The sequence below is a fragment of the Tamandua tetradactyla genome, chromosome 6, assembly GCF_023851605.1.
Source record: "Tamandua tetradactyla isolate mTamTet1 chromosome 6, mTamTet1.pri, whole genome shotgun sequence".
Lineage (NCBI taxonomy): Eukaryota > Metazoa > Chordata > Mammalia > Pilosa > Myrmecophagidae > Tamandua > Tamandua tetradactyla.
The window spans coordinates 41,918,544-41,935,684 of record NC_135332.1 but is presented as its reverse complement, the minus strand read 5'-3'; the positions used below and the strand labels follow the sequence as shown (position 1 = coordinate 41,935,684).

Below are 17,141 nucleotides of genomic sequence, written 5' to 3'. Positions count from 1 at the left end.
AAACAGAAACTATCGGGAAGAGAATGGAAAAATTTGAACAGGGTATCAGGGAACTCAAGGACAATATGAACCGCACAAATATACGTGTTGTGGGTGTTCCAGAAGGAGAAGAGAAGAGAAAAGGAGGAGAAAAACTAATGGAAGAAATTTTCACTGAAAATTTCCCAACTCTTATGAAAGACCTAAAATTACAGATCTAAGAAGTGCAGCGCACCCCAAAGAGATTAGACCCAAATAGGCGTTCTCCAAGACACTTACTAGTTAGAATGTCAGAGGTCAAAGAGAAAGAGAGGATCTTGAAAGCAGCAAGAGAAAAACAATCCATCACATACAAGGGAAACCCAATAAGACTATGTGTAGATTTCTCAGCAGAAACCATGGAGGCTAGAAGACAGTGGGATGATATATTTAAATTACTAAAAGAGAAAAACTGCCAACCAAGACTCCTATATCCAGCAAAATTGTCCTTCAAAAATGAGGGAGAAATTAAAACATTCTCAGACAAAAAGTCACTGAGAGAATTTGTGACCAAGAGACCAGCTCTGCAAGAAATACTAAAGGGAGCACTAGAGTCAGAACTGAAAAGACAGAAGAGAGAGGTATGGAGAAGAGTGTAAAAAGAAGGAAAGTCAGATATGATATATATAATACAAAAGGCAAAATGGTAGAGGAAAATATTATCCAAACAATAATAACACTAAATGTTAATGGACTGAATTCCCCAATCAAAAGACATAGACTGGCAGAATGGATTAAAAAACAGGATCCTTCTATATGCTGTCTACAGGAAACACATCTTAGACCCAAAGATAAACATAGGTTGAAAGTGAAAGGTTGGGAAAAGATATTTCATGCAAATAACAACCAGAAAATAGCAGGAGTGGCTATACTAATATCCAACAAGTTAGACTTCAAATGTAAAACAGTTAAAAGAGACAAAGAAGGACACTATATACTAATAAAAGGAACAATTAAACAAGAAGACATAACAATCATAAATATTTACGCACCGAACCAGAATGCCCCAAAATACGTGAGGAATACACTGCAAACACTGAAAAAGGAAATAGACACAAATACCATAATAGTTGGAGACTTCAATTCCCCACTCTCATCAATGGACAGAACATCTAGACAGAGGATCAATAAAGAAATAGAGAATCTGAATATTACTATAAAGGAGCTAGACTTAACAGACATTTATAGGACATTACATCCCACAACAGCAGGATACACCTTTTTCTCAAGTGCTCATGGATCATTCTCAAAGATAGACCATATGCTGGGTCACAAAGCAAGTCTTAAGAAATTTAAAAAGATTGAAATCATACAGAACACTTTCTCGGATCATAAAGGAATGAAGTTGGAAATCAATAATAGGCGGAATGCCAGAAAATTCACAAATATGTGGAGGCTCAACAACACACTCTTAAACAACGAGTGGGTCAAAGAAGAAATTGCAAGAGAAATTAGTAAATACCTCGAGGCAAATGAAAATGAAAACACATCATATCAAAACTTATGGGATGCAGCAAAGGCAGTGCTAAGAGGGAAATTTATTGCCCTAAATGCCTATATCAGAAAAGAAGAAAAGGCAAAAATGCAGGAATTAACTGTTCAATTGGAAGAACTGGAGAAAGAACAGCAAACTAATCCCAAAGCAAGCAAAAGGAAAGAAATAACAAAGATCAGAGCAGAAATAAATGAAATTGAAAACATGAAAACAATAGAGAAAATCAATAAGACCAGAAGTTGGTTCTATGAGAAAATCAATTAAGATTGATGGGCCCTTATCAAGATTGACAAAAAGAAGAAGAGAGAGGATGCAAATAAATAAGATCAGAAATGGAAGAGGAGACATAACTACTGACCTCACAGAAATAAAGGAGGTAATAACAGGATACTATGAACAACTTTACGCTAATAAATACAACAATATAGATGAAATGGACGGGTTCCTGGAAAGACATGAACAACCAACTTTGACTCAAGAAGACATAGATGACCTCAACAAACCAATCACAAGTAAAGAAATTCAATTAGTCATTCAAAAGCTTCCCAAAAAGAAAAGTCCAGGACCGGATGGCTTCACATGTGAATTCTACCAAACGTTCCAGAAAGAATTAGTACCAATTCTCCTCAAACTCTTCAAAAAAATCGAAGTGGAGGGAAAACTACCTAATTCATTCTATGACGCCAACATCACCCTCATACCAAAACCAGGCAAAGATATTACAAAAAAAGAAAACTACAGACCAATCTCTCTCATGAATATAGATGCAAAGATCCTCAATAAAATTCTAGCAAATCGTATCCAACAACACATTAAAAGAATTATACATCATGACCAAGTAGGATTCATCCCAGGTATGCAAGGATGGTTCAATATCAGAAAATCAATTAATGTAATACACCATATCAACAAATCAAAGCAGAAAAATCACATGATCATCTCAATTGATGCAGAGAAGGCATTTGACAAGATTCAACATCCTTTCCTGTTGAAAACACTTCAAAAGATAGGAATACAAGGGAACTTCCTTAAAATGATAGAGGGAATATATGAAAAACCCACAGCTAATATCATCCTCAATGGGGAAAAATTGAAAACTTTCCCCCTAAGATCAGGAACAAGACAAGGATGTCCACTATCACCACTATTATTCAACATTGTGTTGGAGGTTCTAGCCAGAGCAATTAGACAAGAAAAAGAAATACAAGGCATCAAAATTGGAAAGGAAGAAGTAAAACTATCACTGTTTGCAGACGATATGATACTATACGTCAAAAACCCGGAAAAATCCACAACAAAACTACTAGAGCTAATAAATGAGTACAGCAAAGTAGCAGGTTACAAGATCAACATTCAAAAATCTGTAGCATTTCTATACACTAGCAATGAACAAGCTGAGGGGGAAATCAAGAAACGAGTCCCATTTACAATTGCAACTAAAAGAATAAAATACCTGGGAATAAATTTAACTAAAGAGACAAAAAGCCTATATAAAGAAAACTACAAAAAACTGCTAAAAGAAATCACAGAAGACCTAAATAGATGGAAGGGCATACCGTGTTCATGGATTGGAAGACTAAATATAGTTAAGATGTCAATCCTACCTAAATTGATTTACAGATTCAATGCAATACCAATCAAAATCCCAACAACTTATTTTTCAGAAATAGAAAAACCAATAAGCAAATTTATCTGGAAGGGCAGGGTGCCCCGAATTGCTAAAAGCATCTTGAGGGAAAAAAACGAAGCTGGAGGTCTCGCGCTCCCTGACTTTAAGGCATATTATGAAGCCACAGTGGTCAAAACAGCATGGTATTAGCATAAAGATAGATATATCGACCAATGGAATCGAATAGAGTGCTCAGATATAGACCCTCTCATCTATGGACATTTGATCTTTGATAAGGCAGTCAAGCCAACTCACCTGGGACAGAGCAGTCTCTTCAATAAATGGTGCCTAGAGAACTGGATATCCATATGCAAAAGAATGAAAGAAGACCCATCTCTCACACCCTATACAAAAGTTAACTCAAAATGGATCAAAGATCTAAACATTAGGTCTAAGACCATAAAACAGTTAGAGGAAAATGTTGGGAGATATCTTATGGATCTTACAACTGGAGGCGGTTTTATGGACCTTAAACTTAAAGCAAGAGCACTGAAGAAGGAAATAAATAAATGGGAATCCTCAAAATTAAACACTTTTGTGCATCAAAGAACTTCATCAAGAAAGTAGAAAGACAGCCTTCACAATGGGAGACAATATTTGGAAATGATATATCAGATAAAGGTCTAGTATCCAGAATTTATAAAGAGATTGTCCAACTGAACAACAAAAGACAGCCAACCCAATTACAAAATGGGAAAAAGACTTGAACAGACACCTATCAGAAGAGGAAATACAAATGGCCAAAAGGCACATGAAGAGATGCTCAATGTCCCTGGCCATTAGAGAAATGCAAATCAAAACCACAATGAGATATCATCTCACACCCACCAGAATGGCCATTATCAACAAAACAGAAAATGACAAGTGCTGGAGAGGATGCGGAGAAAGAGGCACACTTATCCACTGTTGGTGGGAATGTCAAATGGTGCACAACCACTGTGGAAGGCAGTTTGGCGGTTCCACAAAAAGCTGAATATAGAATTGCCATACGACCCAGCAATACCATTGCTGGGAATCTACTCAAAGGACTTAAGGGCAAAGACACAAACGGACATTTGCACACCAGTGTTTATAGCAGCGTTATTTACAATTGCAAAGAGATGGAAACAGCCGAAATCTCCATCAACAGAAGAGTGGCTAAACAAACTGTGGTATATACATACGACGGAATACTATGCAGCTTTAAGACAGGATAAACTTATGAAGCATGTAATAACATGGATGGACCTAGAGAACATTATGCTGAGTGAGTCTAGCCAAAAACTAAAGGACAAATACTGTATGGTCCCACTGATGTGAACAGACATTCGAGAATAAATTTGGAATATGTCCTTGATAACAGAGTCCAGCAGGAGGTAGAAACAGGGTAAGATAATGACCAATTGGAGTTGAAGGGATACAGACGGTGTAACAGGACTAGATACAAAAACTCAGAAATGGACAGCACAATAATACCTAATTGTAAAGTAATCATGTTAAAACACTGAATGAAGCTGCATCTGAGCTATAGATTTTTGTTTTGTTTTGTTTTGATTTTACTATTGTTACTTTTATTTTTTTCTCTATATTAACATTCTATATCTTTTTCGGTTATGTTGCTAGTTCTTCTAAACCAATGCATATGTACTAAGAAATGATGATCATGCATCTATGTGATGATGTTAAGAATTAATGATTGCATATGTAGAATGGTATGATCTCTAAATGTTGGGTTAATTTCTTTTTTTTCCGTTAATTAAAAAAAAAAGAGAGAAGGGATAATTGGAGCTGAAGGGATACAGAGTGTACAACGGGACTGGATATAAAAACTCAGAAATGGACAGCACAATACTACCCAATTGTAATGCAATTATGTTAAAACACTGAATGAAGCTGCATGTGAGGTATAGGTTTTTTGTTTTTGTTTTTTTTCTTTCTATTGTTTTAATTCTTATTCTGTTGTCTTTTTATTTCTTTTTCTAAATCGATGCAAATGTACTAAGAAATGATGAATATGCAACTATGTGATGTTATTAAGAATTACTGATTGTACATGTAGATTGGAATGATTTCTAATTGTTTTGTTAATTCTTTTTTTAATTAATAAAAAAAAAATTGGACAGAAAAAAAAAAAAGAGTAAAAAAGCTGGTCTTGAGGTTTCAGAATAGGTGGGGCCAAGATGTAAGGGCCATTTTGCAGTTCTGTAATCTTAGACAAGTAATTTAATTTCTTCCAAGCATTTTTTTAAAGCAATCAAATGAAACATGGAATATTTATATGTTGCTCTTGGAAATGACCAATGGAGGTAACATGAAATACTATATATAGAAAAGATTTATAGATGACAAAGTAGGATACAAATATAAATAGGCTAATGTGAGTGCACAAGATACAAAATCTAAACTCCAGATTTAGTTAGGGTAGATTCTGTTTAGTTGGGAGGGGGAAAGTGTGGTTCTTAATTGCACTTGGTCAATATTTTCATGATTTCAACTCTTAATCTGTGTTCTTTTATTGAATTATCTGAATGCCTCATAGCTTCACTGGAAAAAAAATTATTATAGTCTGTAAGCAAATTATAATTTCCCAAATAGAGATTACAAAATTCTAAATTAGTTTATATAGAATCTAATTATTACTGTGTTTAAATAAATTGGATGCTGATGTCCTACAATATGAAATAATGGTATAAAATGTTTAAAAAAGGGCGGGCCACGGTGGCTCAGCAGGTAAGAGTGCTTGCCTGCCATGCCCGAGGACCTGGGTTCGATTCCCGGTACGTGCCCATGTAAAAAAAATAATAATAACAAAATAAAATGTTTAAAAAAGTGTTCACAGAGCAGAAATCTTGATGGACGAGGATCCTTAAATGGAGTATTGGAATTAATTTCATAGTTTTTCGTTGGTGTTAAATCTTTAGCAAGACCATGTTTGAAAGGATTATGTACCCTAGAAAAGCCATGTTTTAATTCTGATCCAATCTTGTGGGAGCAACCGTTTCTTTTAATCCTTGTTCAGGACTATAGGTTGGAGACTTGATTAGGTTATCTCCATGGAGATGTGACTCCATGGAGGTGGGCCTTACATTATTTTACTGGAATACTTCAAGAGAGGAAGCATTTTGGGGAAAGTTTCAGAATGACAAGAGAGCCACCAGAGAGTGACAAGAACCATGAGAGCCCACGCAGCCAGAGTCTTTGGAGATGAAGAAGGAAAACACCCCTTGGAGAGGTTCATAAACAAGAAGCCTGGAGAGAAAGCTAGCAGATGTCACCATGCTCTCCATGTGCCTTTCCATTTGAGAGGGAAACCCTGAACGTAATCGGCATTTTTGAACCAAGGTATCTTTCCCTGATGCCTTAGATTGGGCATTTTTATAGCCTTGCTTTAATTTGGACAGTTTTGTGGGCTTAGAACTGTAAATTAGCAATTTAATAAACTCCCCTTTTAAAAAGCTGCTCCATTTCTGGTTTATTGTGTTCTGGCAGCTAGCAAACTAGAACACTTGGTTTATTTTAACCCTTTTTGAATCATTTGCTAAGATGCTTTACTGTCCGTTCCTACAGTTTTAAAAAGTAAAATTTTATCTTTTCTTTCTTCAATTGTTCAATATCATTCAGTTTCAATATTATCCACTAGCAATGATGATTATAGAGTAAGATAAATATAGATAGCATTGGAAATTATGGATTGCAATCACACTTATCTATACCTTAGAAGTGACATTAAAATGAAAATGATAGGAATATTTTTATTTGCCTTCTTTAAGTGAAAGTAGAATACAAACCTGCACAATTGCATGACTTCAATGGGCAGTATAATAGATTTTGTTTGTTTGTATTTGGTATAAGTAATTGCTCAGACACAAGGATTCCATTCACCTTAAATGACTGAAGTGACTTTGCAAAGAGAATATGTCCTCACACCAACTGTCCCTGACTTTTTTCTTTTGGGTAGGTGGAAGGTATCCATCATCTGAGTTCTGATGTTCATAAGACAAAACTTTCATGGTTTGGTGAAATAAACATTTACTGAACACCTTTGTATGGCATTCATTGTTAATGAAGTTTAAAGATTTATGATGGGTCAAATTTTGTGTTTTGTTTTCGGTCTGATTTATTCTATTTTCTGTTCTCAATTTTCACTCATGACATCTGTCACTGAAAACATACCAGTTCCTAGGTTTCTAGTTATATAAAGTTTTACAAAAGTTTTTATGTAAGGAGTAAAGTACCAAGATTAGCTCTACATGTAACCCTGGCCACAGATAGTATTACAATAGCATTATATTAATTTCACTTACCTACCTAGGGCCTGGTTTAAGGCCCTGTATGCTTGAATTTCATACCACTGACGACCAGGTAAAAGTCCTCTCAATTTTGAATGCTGGTCATTGTAGTGTCGCTTTAGTTCAACCTAATAGTTGAAAAAAAAATAAAAATATTATAAAGTTATTAGTTAAAAACCATATTAATTTCTAACATTTTGAATATCATTTTATCATAGTAGAGGAATTTTACTTAGTTTTTAGTACTGAATTTTTTCAGTTAACTTAAAACATTTTAATTCAACCTTAGATTCATTAAATTTCCTCAAATGTATAATTAGCTGTATAATGATTCCAGTTTTCTTGATGTATAACTTATATATAATAATTTAATGAAATTCACAAATTTCCAGTGTTCAAGATGAATTTTGACAAATGTATGTCATGTAACCACCACAATTATAATACAGAACATTTTCATCACCAGAAACATTCTATAAACTTCCTGAAACTGTGAGCTAAGTAGTTTCAATCAGTTTGGGACCTTTTTAAGCTACTAATTCTTTGAATATTTTATTTCTGCCTCCACACCCTCAGCAACTTCTTCTTGAATTCCAATTATATATTTATTAGGTCACTTTTTACTGTCCTATGTGTTAAAGATGGTCTGTGCAATTTTCCCACTTTTTCTTATCTACGTTTAATTCTGGATAATTTTTATTGCTATGTCTACAGATTCACTGATCTTTTTCTTCAGCAGTATTTACTGCCCATCCTAATCAGGGTATTTTTTGTTTCATATATTGTAGTTCTCTAGGAATTCTGTTTAGGTTCTTTTTTTAAACTTCTGTTTCTCTCATTGTACTTATGTTTTCTCCTATTTTCTTGAAATATGGAACATTAAAAATAGATATTGTAACATCTTTGTCAACTAGTTCTAACATCCCTATTATTTTTGGCTTTATTCCGATTTATTGATTTTTCTACCACGTTAGGGGTCATATTTTCTTACTTCTTGCCTTCCTGCTAATTTTTAATTGAACACCAAGTACTGTGAATGTTAAAGTGATGGTTAATGGATTTTGTTGTATTCATTTAAATAGTGTTATATTTTGTTCTGGAGTGCAGTTAGGTAACTTGGAATCATTTGAATCATTTTGAGGCTTGCTTTCAGAGAAGCCCTTAGTCCTGGGCTAATTTATCCCCATACAAGAGTAATACTACTCTGAGGATTATATCTGTTACCCTGTTTATTATGAGTCCTTTCTATCTCTGGCTGGTGGTGTGAGCTTAAGATTGTTCTCCTTCCTCAATTTTTGGTCTGAGATAGTTTCTGCTCATGCATACAGCAATCAGTACTCAACCAGACTCAATACCTGGAGCTTCCCCTTTAAACAACTCCACTGTGGTTCTCTGCTCTGCAAATTCTAACTGTCTTGGCCTTTCTGAACTTTTATGTGAGACCACCAGGCTCTTTTTGGGCTTCCTCTCCTCTGTGGTCTGAAACTGCCTCCAGGCAATAATAAGTCATATTTTAAGGGCTCACCTTGTTTATTTCCCTTTCTCAGGGATCTCAGTTGTGTCTACCTATTGTCTGAATCCAAAAACCACTGTTTTCACAATTGTGTCCAGTTTTCTTGTGTTTTTAGGCAGAATAGTAAATCTGGTCTCTGTTGTTTCCTTAGTATTGGATTTTAATTTTCTAAAAACATTTTGTTATGGGCAAGTTTACATATTCAAAAAAACAGAGACTTGCTTAATGTACTACCACTGACCAAATATTATCAATATTTTGTCAATCTTGTTCAATATTTATCCATGCTCATGTTTTCTCTATCTGTATCTATGTTAGGAAGAAGGAACTAAGAACTAAATTGAAATTCTACAACTGAAAAGTACAATAAATTAAAATTTTAAAATATCACTGGGTAAGTATGACAGCTGACTAAAGAAGACAGAAGAATTAATTATTCTAAGATTGATCAATACAAATTTCTCATCCTACAGTAAAGAGAGGAAGAAAGTTGAATAGAATCTTTGAGACATGCTGGACAGTATCAAATAGTCTAACATACATAAAATTGGAATCATAGAAGAGGTTTAAGAAAGTGGTAGAAAAAAATTTTGAAGAAATAATGGTTCAAAATTTTCCAAATTTGTTGAAAAAACATAAACTTTTTTTCTTCCCAACAAACTCCAAGCAGGATGAAATATAAAGAAACAACAGTTAGGCACATCATATAGTCAAGCATGAAACTAAAGACAAAGAGAGAATCTTAAAAGCAACAGAAAAGAGTTACCTCATCTCCAGTGGACTAATGATACCTATAAAGTATGACAATTGGAAACTATAGCCATCAGAAGACAATGGAATGACACCCTTTAAGTGCAGAAAGTGGGACAAACTATCAACCCAAAATTCTACATATAGTGTATATTTTCTTCAAAATGAGAGTGGAATAAAGATATTTTTAGATGAACAAAAGTTGAGAATTTGTTACTAGCTGACAGGCACTAGAAGAAAGGATATTCTTCAGGCTGAACAGACATATCAGATGGAAACTCAGGTCTTTGGGAATGAATAATACTTGATACTGTAAATAAGTAGGTAAATATAAGACTCTATTTTCCCCTCATTAAATTTATTAAAAGACTGACTATAAAGGTGTGAGGTTTTAACATATACATTAATTAAGGATATGACAACAATAGCATAAAGGTTGGAGTGGGTGTGAAGTACAAAGTATGAAGTGCAAAAGTGTAAACTAGAAGTGTAAAGTGTCAGTATGAGTGTGAAAAGGTACAATATTGGGTCTAAATACATTCTGATAAGCCTAGGATAGATATCTTGTTAAGTGTAAAGCAATCCCTGGAGGAAAAGAATAAAATAAGCTAACAGAGGACATAAAATGGAATACCACAAATAATTTCACCTATTCCAAAAGACAACAGGAAAGGAGCAACAGAACAAAAACCCTGAAGAGATATCTGAAGGATAACTATCAAGATAGTAGACTGAAACCCAGCCATGTCAGTAATTACTTTTAATTTAAAAAAGCTGAACATTCTAGTTAAAAGGCACAATTTTTTCAACTGAGTAAAAAAGTAAAACCCAAGGAGATGTTGCCAATAAAAGAAGCGCTTTAAATAAACAAATAGGTAAAAAATAAAAGAAAGAAAGATGTACCATGAGAACAGTAGCTTTAGAAGGTTGGCATGGCTATAGTGATCTCAGACAAAGCATCTCAAGAAAAAGCATTACAGGATGCATTAGATAGGGTTCTCTAGAGAAACAGAATCTGCAGGAAATATTTGTAGATATAAAATTTATAGAAGTGTCTCACATAACCATGGGAACACAGAGTCCAAAATCCGTACAGCAGGTTGTGAAGCTAACGACTCTGATGGAGGGTCTGGACAAACTACAAAGGAGAGGCTCTGGCGCCAGACGAAGCAGGAAGAGAGCCTGTCTTTTCTGAATCCTCCATAAAAGGCTTCCAATGATTAGATTAAGCATCACTCATTGCAGAGGACACTCCCCTTGGCTGATTACAAATGGAATCAGCTGTGGATGCAGCTGACGTGATCATGATTTAATTCTATGAAATGTCCTCAAAGAAACATACGCCAGTGCTTGCCAAATGAGGCAAATGGGTACCACCACCTGGCCAAGTTGATACATGAACCTGACCATGACACAGGAGATAGAGTAATATTTCATAACGATAAAAGGGGCAATTAATTAGGGAAACATAATAATCCTAAATCTATTAAACAATGATACTTTCAGAGGTGAGGGAATATGGAAATGAACATGACTATGTTGTAGCAGGGATTGTACAGCCATTTGGAAGGACAATTTGGAAGTGTTTATTAAAATTGTAAATGACGTACCAGTAGACCTAGAAATCCCACTTCTAGGAATCTATTACTCAGAATTATTATCAAAGATGCACATACAAAGATGTTCACTATACTGAATGTTTGCAAAAAATCACACATAGGGGACCGATTAAATAAATTATGATACATCAATGGAATAATATACAGCAGTTAAAACTCAGGGAGGAAATCCCCCTCTCTAACTATGGGAGATAGGTTCCCTTCCAAAAGTGTGGGAAAACAAAGCCATGAATAGATTCAGTATTTTTTCAAAACTAAATTTATTTTTCTTCTTTCTATCAAAGGTAATATAATTCACTCAATCCTCTAAGACCACAGTTTCTATCTACTTTTGGAACATTTTACCCAGATCTTTTATGTTAGTAACCACTGCTTGATATAAATCCTTTTTTGGTACACAAATGCACATATATATCATTTCTAATGGAATCATACTGAGATGCTGTCTATATTATACTGATAGAGAAAGGCAGCCAAGATAAATGAAAAGAACAAACTGAAGCATAATGCATGTAGAATAATTTAAATAAAAGTTATGAGATTTATAAAGGCCATGAGGTTCATTTAGACTCATTGGACTAAGAGAGTGACTGCAGAATACATATTGATATATATATTAGATTGTCAACAATGATGGAATGGGTTAAGATAACTCTTTAAGTACTAAATGAATATCTGCTGGGTGCTAAACTCAATATTAAAATGCTACTGCTGAGAGAAAAAAAGTATTCATGGCCACTGTACTTATAATGAAAGGGAAAACATTTTTTTTCTTGTTGTAGGGAAAATGCCTTTACAAGTATATCTGGTACAAGCTGAGACTCCAAAGCTGGATGTCAATAGCAGGGAAGTCAGAGGAAATGGGGCTATTTAGAGTAACAAACACAGAGGCATTTTATACTGGTCTGGGAGGGGGAGTGAGGTGAAGAGGAGACTGAAGATAAGAAAGGAACAGTGAGAAATCTAAAACCTCTTAGAGCCTCTAAAAATTTTCACCTATGTCAATAAGATACTTGGTGTGTTTAGATTTCTTGTAGAAATGCTTGAAAACTCAGACAGACTGAGTTTTGTACCTGGTCTGACACAGAGATGAAGCCGACATATATGACTCAAGCAGACAAACCCTAAGATAAGTCCATGGGTATCTATAGAAACCTTGTGCTGAAAATATTCTCATGCCATGAAAACTAGGGAGAGTTGAGGGAAGAAAAGGAGACATTCAATGAAATTTCAACTGGAATGCAGGGTCCAGGAAGATCTTTTGCTGGCCTGAAAGTTAAACATCAAAAGAGGTAGCTAAAATACTTAACAGAAAAGGTACTACAACACATCAATAACTTCATAGACATGAAAGATATTGATGCCATAAATTAAAGCATTTAAAGCATTCAGTGATGACCTAAACAAAAATAAAATTCTGAGCTGAATCTGTACTGCCTTAGCTACACAGATTAATACTTAGTGCCTCAAAGGCTCTACACTGTTAAAAGATACCAAATAATCTCACTTTTCTCAGTGATTAAATCTATACTATTTTTCTATCTAAGTACTAACACAGAGATACTGTGATAAATTAAACTCTACATCTTTGCTGGAAAAGAAATAATAAGTTCTTTTATCCAGTCATTAAATTAGATATCATCATAGCCCTCTAATCTTAGTTCCTCAGGGTGCTATGCCAAATACCACACAAGAGGTTGGCTTAAATAATGAAGATTAATTGGTTTACAGTTTCAAAGGTGTGACAGTCAGGTCCATGTGTCAATTTGGCCAGGTGATGGTGCCCAGTTGTTTGGTCAAGTTAGCACTGGCCCATCTGTTGCTATGAGGACATTTCATGGATTTAAATCATGAGCATGCTGGTTGTATCCATGGCTAATTACATCTGCAGTCCACTAAAAGGAGTGCCTTCTGCTTTTAAGGAGAGTTCAGAAGAGACCATCTCTCTTTCCACTTCAGCCAGCTCACCTCACCTGGGCATTCCTTGAGGACCTTCATTGGAGCTGCCAGCTTGCAGTCTGCCCTACAAATTTTGTACTCATACATCCCCATGATTGTGAGACACTTTATAAATCTCATATTTACAGATATATACTGTTGGCTCTGTTTCTGTAGAGAACACTGCCTAATACAGCTTGGTACTAGGAGTGGTTCTTGAGAAATACAATCTTAACAATGGGTTTTTACAATTGGTTTTCTACTCTTACTAGATACAGAGGCACTAAGACTCTTTTTCTAATAATCAAGATGGCACTGAATAGTCCATGGGGTGAGCTGGCAAGAGAGACTCAAAATATCACCATTAGATTCTGCTAATTGTATGCTTATTTGAGGTAGGGTCTGGGTGAGTGTGTTTTTTGACACCTTTATGGAGTTTCGTGGAATTAAGAGATTGACTGATGCTGGCTGGTTGTCAGATACACTGGATACAGTGATTAGGGGAAGGGGTGAACTTAAGGCTTCAAATAGCAGATTAAGTGCCATATGAAAGATGTTAAAGTTTCTATGAGTGTCCTGAAGGAAAATCTGATTTCCTGTAGCCACAGACTTGAGATCTCTGAAAATCAGACTCAGAGTCTCATTGTTAGATTTTTTTTAATTAAAGAAAAATTTTTTAAACATAACAACATATAAACACAAACATTCTTACCATATGATCATTCCATTCTTGGCATATAATCAATAACTCATCATATCATCACATAGTTGTATATTCATCACCATGATGATTTCATAGAACATTTGCATCAATTCAGAAAAAGAAATAAAAAGAAAAAAGAAAAAAACTCATACATACCATACCCCTTACCCTTCCCTCTCTTTGACTGCTAGTATTTCCATCTACCCAATATATTTTAGCCTTTATTTCCCCTATTTTTTTATACCTCTTACCACTCCCTTTCATTGATCACTAGCATTTCAATCTACTATATTTATTTCAACATTTGTTCCCCCTATTATTTATTTTTAATCCATATGTATTTAGAGTAGCAGATTTATAATGTAAACTGAAATTTCAATCTTTCAGGGTATTTGTTGTTAAAGTGAAGGCACTGATAAGAAAGGAGTGGGATCCTGAAAAATGGGATGGTGACATATGGATTGATATTGAAGGTTATGAATACACTGTTAAGTCTTTTCTAGAAAACCTGTAATGTCTGCACTGAGGATGTAGCTTTCCAATCTCCAGCCTGCCATGAGGAAAGAGCTTCCTGAGGTCCAGCCTGCTTGAGTAAATGGCTTCCAGACCTCCAGTCCATCCAGAGGAGTCAGCCATCTAACCTTCACCTAATGAGATTAACCCTTCAGTGCCTGAGGCATGTAACTGCCTCCCATTTACATGAATAGTGGAATGAATAGTTGGAATTACACACTGAACAACTGCAAAAATCCACACGTTGGCTCTCTGACTTGTGGAGTAAGAGCTATTATGGTAGGAAAGGCCAAGCGGAAGTCATTAGAACTGCCCTTATCTAGGAAAATAGTAAATCAGAAGCAATATCAGATTCTCGGAGGGATTGCAGAGATTAGTGCCACTCTTAAGGACTTGAAGGATGCAGGGGTGGTGATTCCCAACACATTCCCATTCAACTCTCCTATTTGGCCTGTGCAGAAAACAGATGGGACTTGGAGGATGACAGTGGTTTGCTGTAAACTCAACCAGGTGATGACTCCAATTGCAGCTGCTGTTCCAGATGTAGTATCATTGCTTGGGCAAATCAACTCATCCCCTGGTACCTGGTATGCAGCTACTGAGCTGGCAAATACTTTTTGTTCATAGTTGTTAGTAAGGACCACCAAAAACAGTTTGTTTCCAGTTGGCAAGGCCAGCAATTTAATTTCAGTGTCCTACCCTCAGCGGTATCAACTCTCCAGCCCTATGCCATAATCTTGTATGCAGGGATCTTGATCGTTTCTTCCTCCACATCACACTGGTCCATTATATTGATGATATCATATTGATTGGATCTAGTGAGCAAGAAGTAGCAACTACTTTAAACTTATTGGTAAGGTATTTGCGTGTCAGAGGATGGGAGATAACCCCAACAAAAATACAGGGGTCTTCTACCTCAGTGAAATTTCTAGGTGTCCATTGGTGTGGGGCATGTTGAGATATCCCTTCTAAGGTGAAGGACAAGTTGCTGCATCTGGCCCCTCCCATGACCAAAAAAGAGGCACAATGCCTAGTTGGTCTCTTTGGATTTTGGCAACAACATATTCCTCATCTGGGTGAGCTACTCCAGCCCATTTATCAAGTGACCAGGAAAGCAGCTAATTATGAGTGGGGACCAGAATAAGAGGAGGCTCTGTGATAGGTTGAGGCTACTGTACAAGCTGCTCTGCCACTTGGACCGTATGATCCAGCAGATCCAATAGTGCTAGAATTGTCAGTGGTAAATAGAGATGCTGTCTGGAGCCTTTGGCAGGCCCCTGTAGGAGAACCACAATACAGGCCCTTAGGATTTTGGAGTAAGGCCTTGCCATCTTCTGCAGATAACTGCTCTGTTTTTGAGAAACACCTTTTGGCCTGCTACTAGCCTTAGTAGAGACTTGAATGCTACCCAATGGGACACCAAATTGCTATGAGACTTCAGTTGTCTAGCATGAGCTGGGTGTTGTCTGACCCACCAAGCCAAAAAGTTGGGCATGCACAGTGCACTGCATCATAAAAAGCTCTGGGATAGGGCCAGAGCAGGTCCTGAAGGCCTAAGTAAGTTACATGAGGAAGTGGCCCAAAAGCCCATGGTCTGCACTCCTGCCATATTACCTTCTCTTTCTGAGCCCAGAGCTAAGGCTTCTTGGGGGAGTTCCTTAAATTCAGTTGACTGAGGAAGAGAAAATTGGACCTGTTTTATAGATGGTCCTGCACAATATGCAGGTACCACCTGAAAGTGGAAGGCTGCAGCACAGCAGACCCTTTCCGGCATGTCCCTGAAGGACAGTGGTGAGGGGAAATCCTCCCAGTGGATAGAATTTTGAGCAGTGCACCTGGTAGTTCATTTTGCTTGGAAGGAGAACTGGCCAGAGGTACATCTGTATACTTACTTGTGGGCTGTTGCTAATGGTTTGGCTGGATGGTCAGGGACTTGGAAGGAGCAAGATTGGAAAATTGGTGACGAAGAGATATGTGGATAGACCTTTCTGAGTGGGCAAACACATGGAGATATTTGTGTCCCATGTGAATGTACACCAGAAGGTGACCTCAGGAGAGGAAGGTTTTAATAATCAAGTGGATAAGATGACCCATTCTGTGGATATGAGTCAGCCTCTTTCCTCAGCAACTCCTGCCTTTGCCCAAAGTGATCATGGTGGTAAGGATGGAGGTTATATATGGGCTCAGAAACCTGAACTTCTACTCACCAAGGTTGACCTGGCTACAGCTATTGCTGAGTGCCCAATGTGCCAGCAGCAGCGACCCACACTCAGCCCCCAATATGGCACCATTCCCTGAGGTGATCAGCCAGCTACCTGGTAGCAGGTTGATTACACTGGACTACGTCCATCATGGAAGGGGCAGTGATTTGTTCTCACTGGAACAGAAACATACTCCAGATGTGGATTTGCTTTCCCTACATACATTGCTTCCACCAAAACTACCATCCATGAACTTATGGAATACCTTATCCACCATCATGGTATTCTACACAGGATTGCTCTGATCAAGGAATCCATTTCACAGCAAATGAAGTGGGGGAATGGGCACAAGCTTGTGGAATTCTCTGGTCTCATCATGGTACCCATCATCCAGAGGCGCTGGGTTGATAGATGGTGACTGGCCTTTTACAAAGCCAATGACCATGTCAACTAG

At 36.6% G+C, this 17,141-nt stretch overlaps 1 protein-coding gene across 1 annotated transcript in view; it reads right to left on the bottom strand.

Annotated features, from left to right (window-relative positions):
- BRIP1 (BRCA1 interacting DNA helicase 1) overlaps positions 1–17,141 on the bottom strand; it is a 407,553-nt gene that overhangs the window by 36,195 nt on the left and 354,217 nt on the right. Inside the window, 1 exon segment of the mRNA XM_077165000.1 lies at positions 7,466–7,578. Within this exon segment, the coding sequence (XP_077021115.1) occupies positions 7,466–7,578 (113 nt within the window).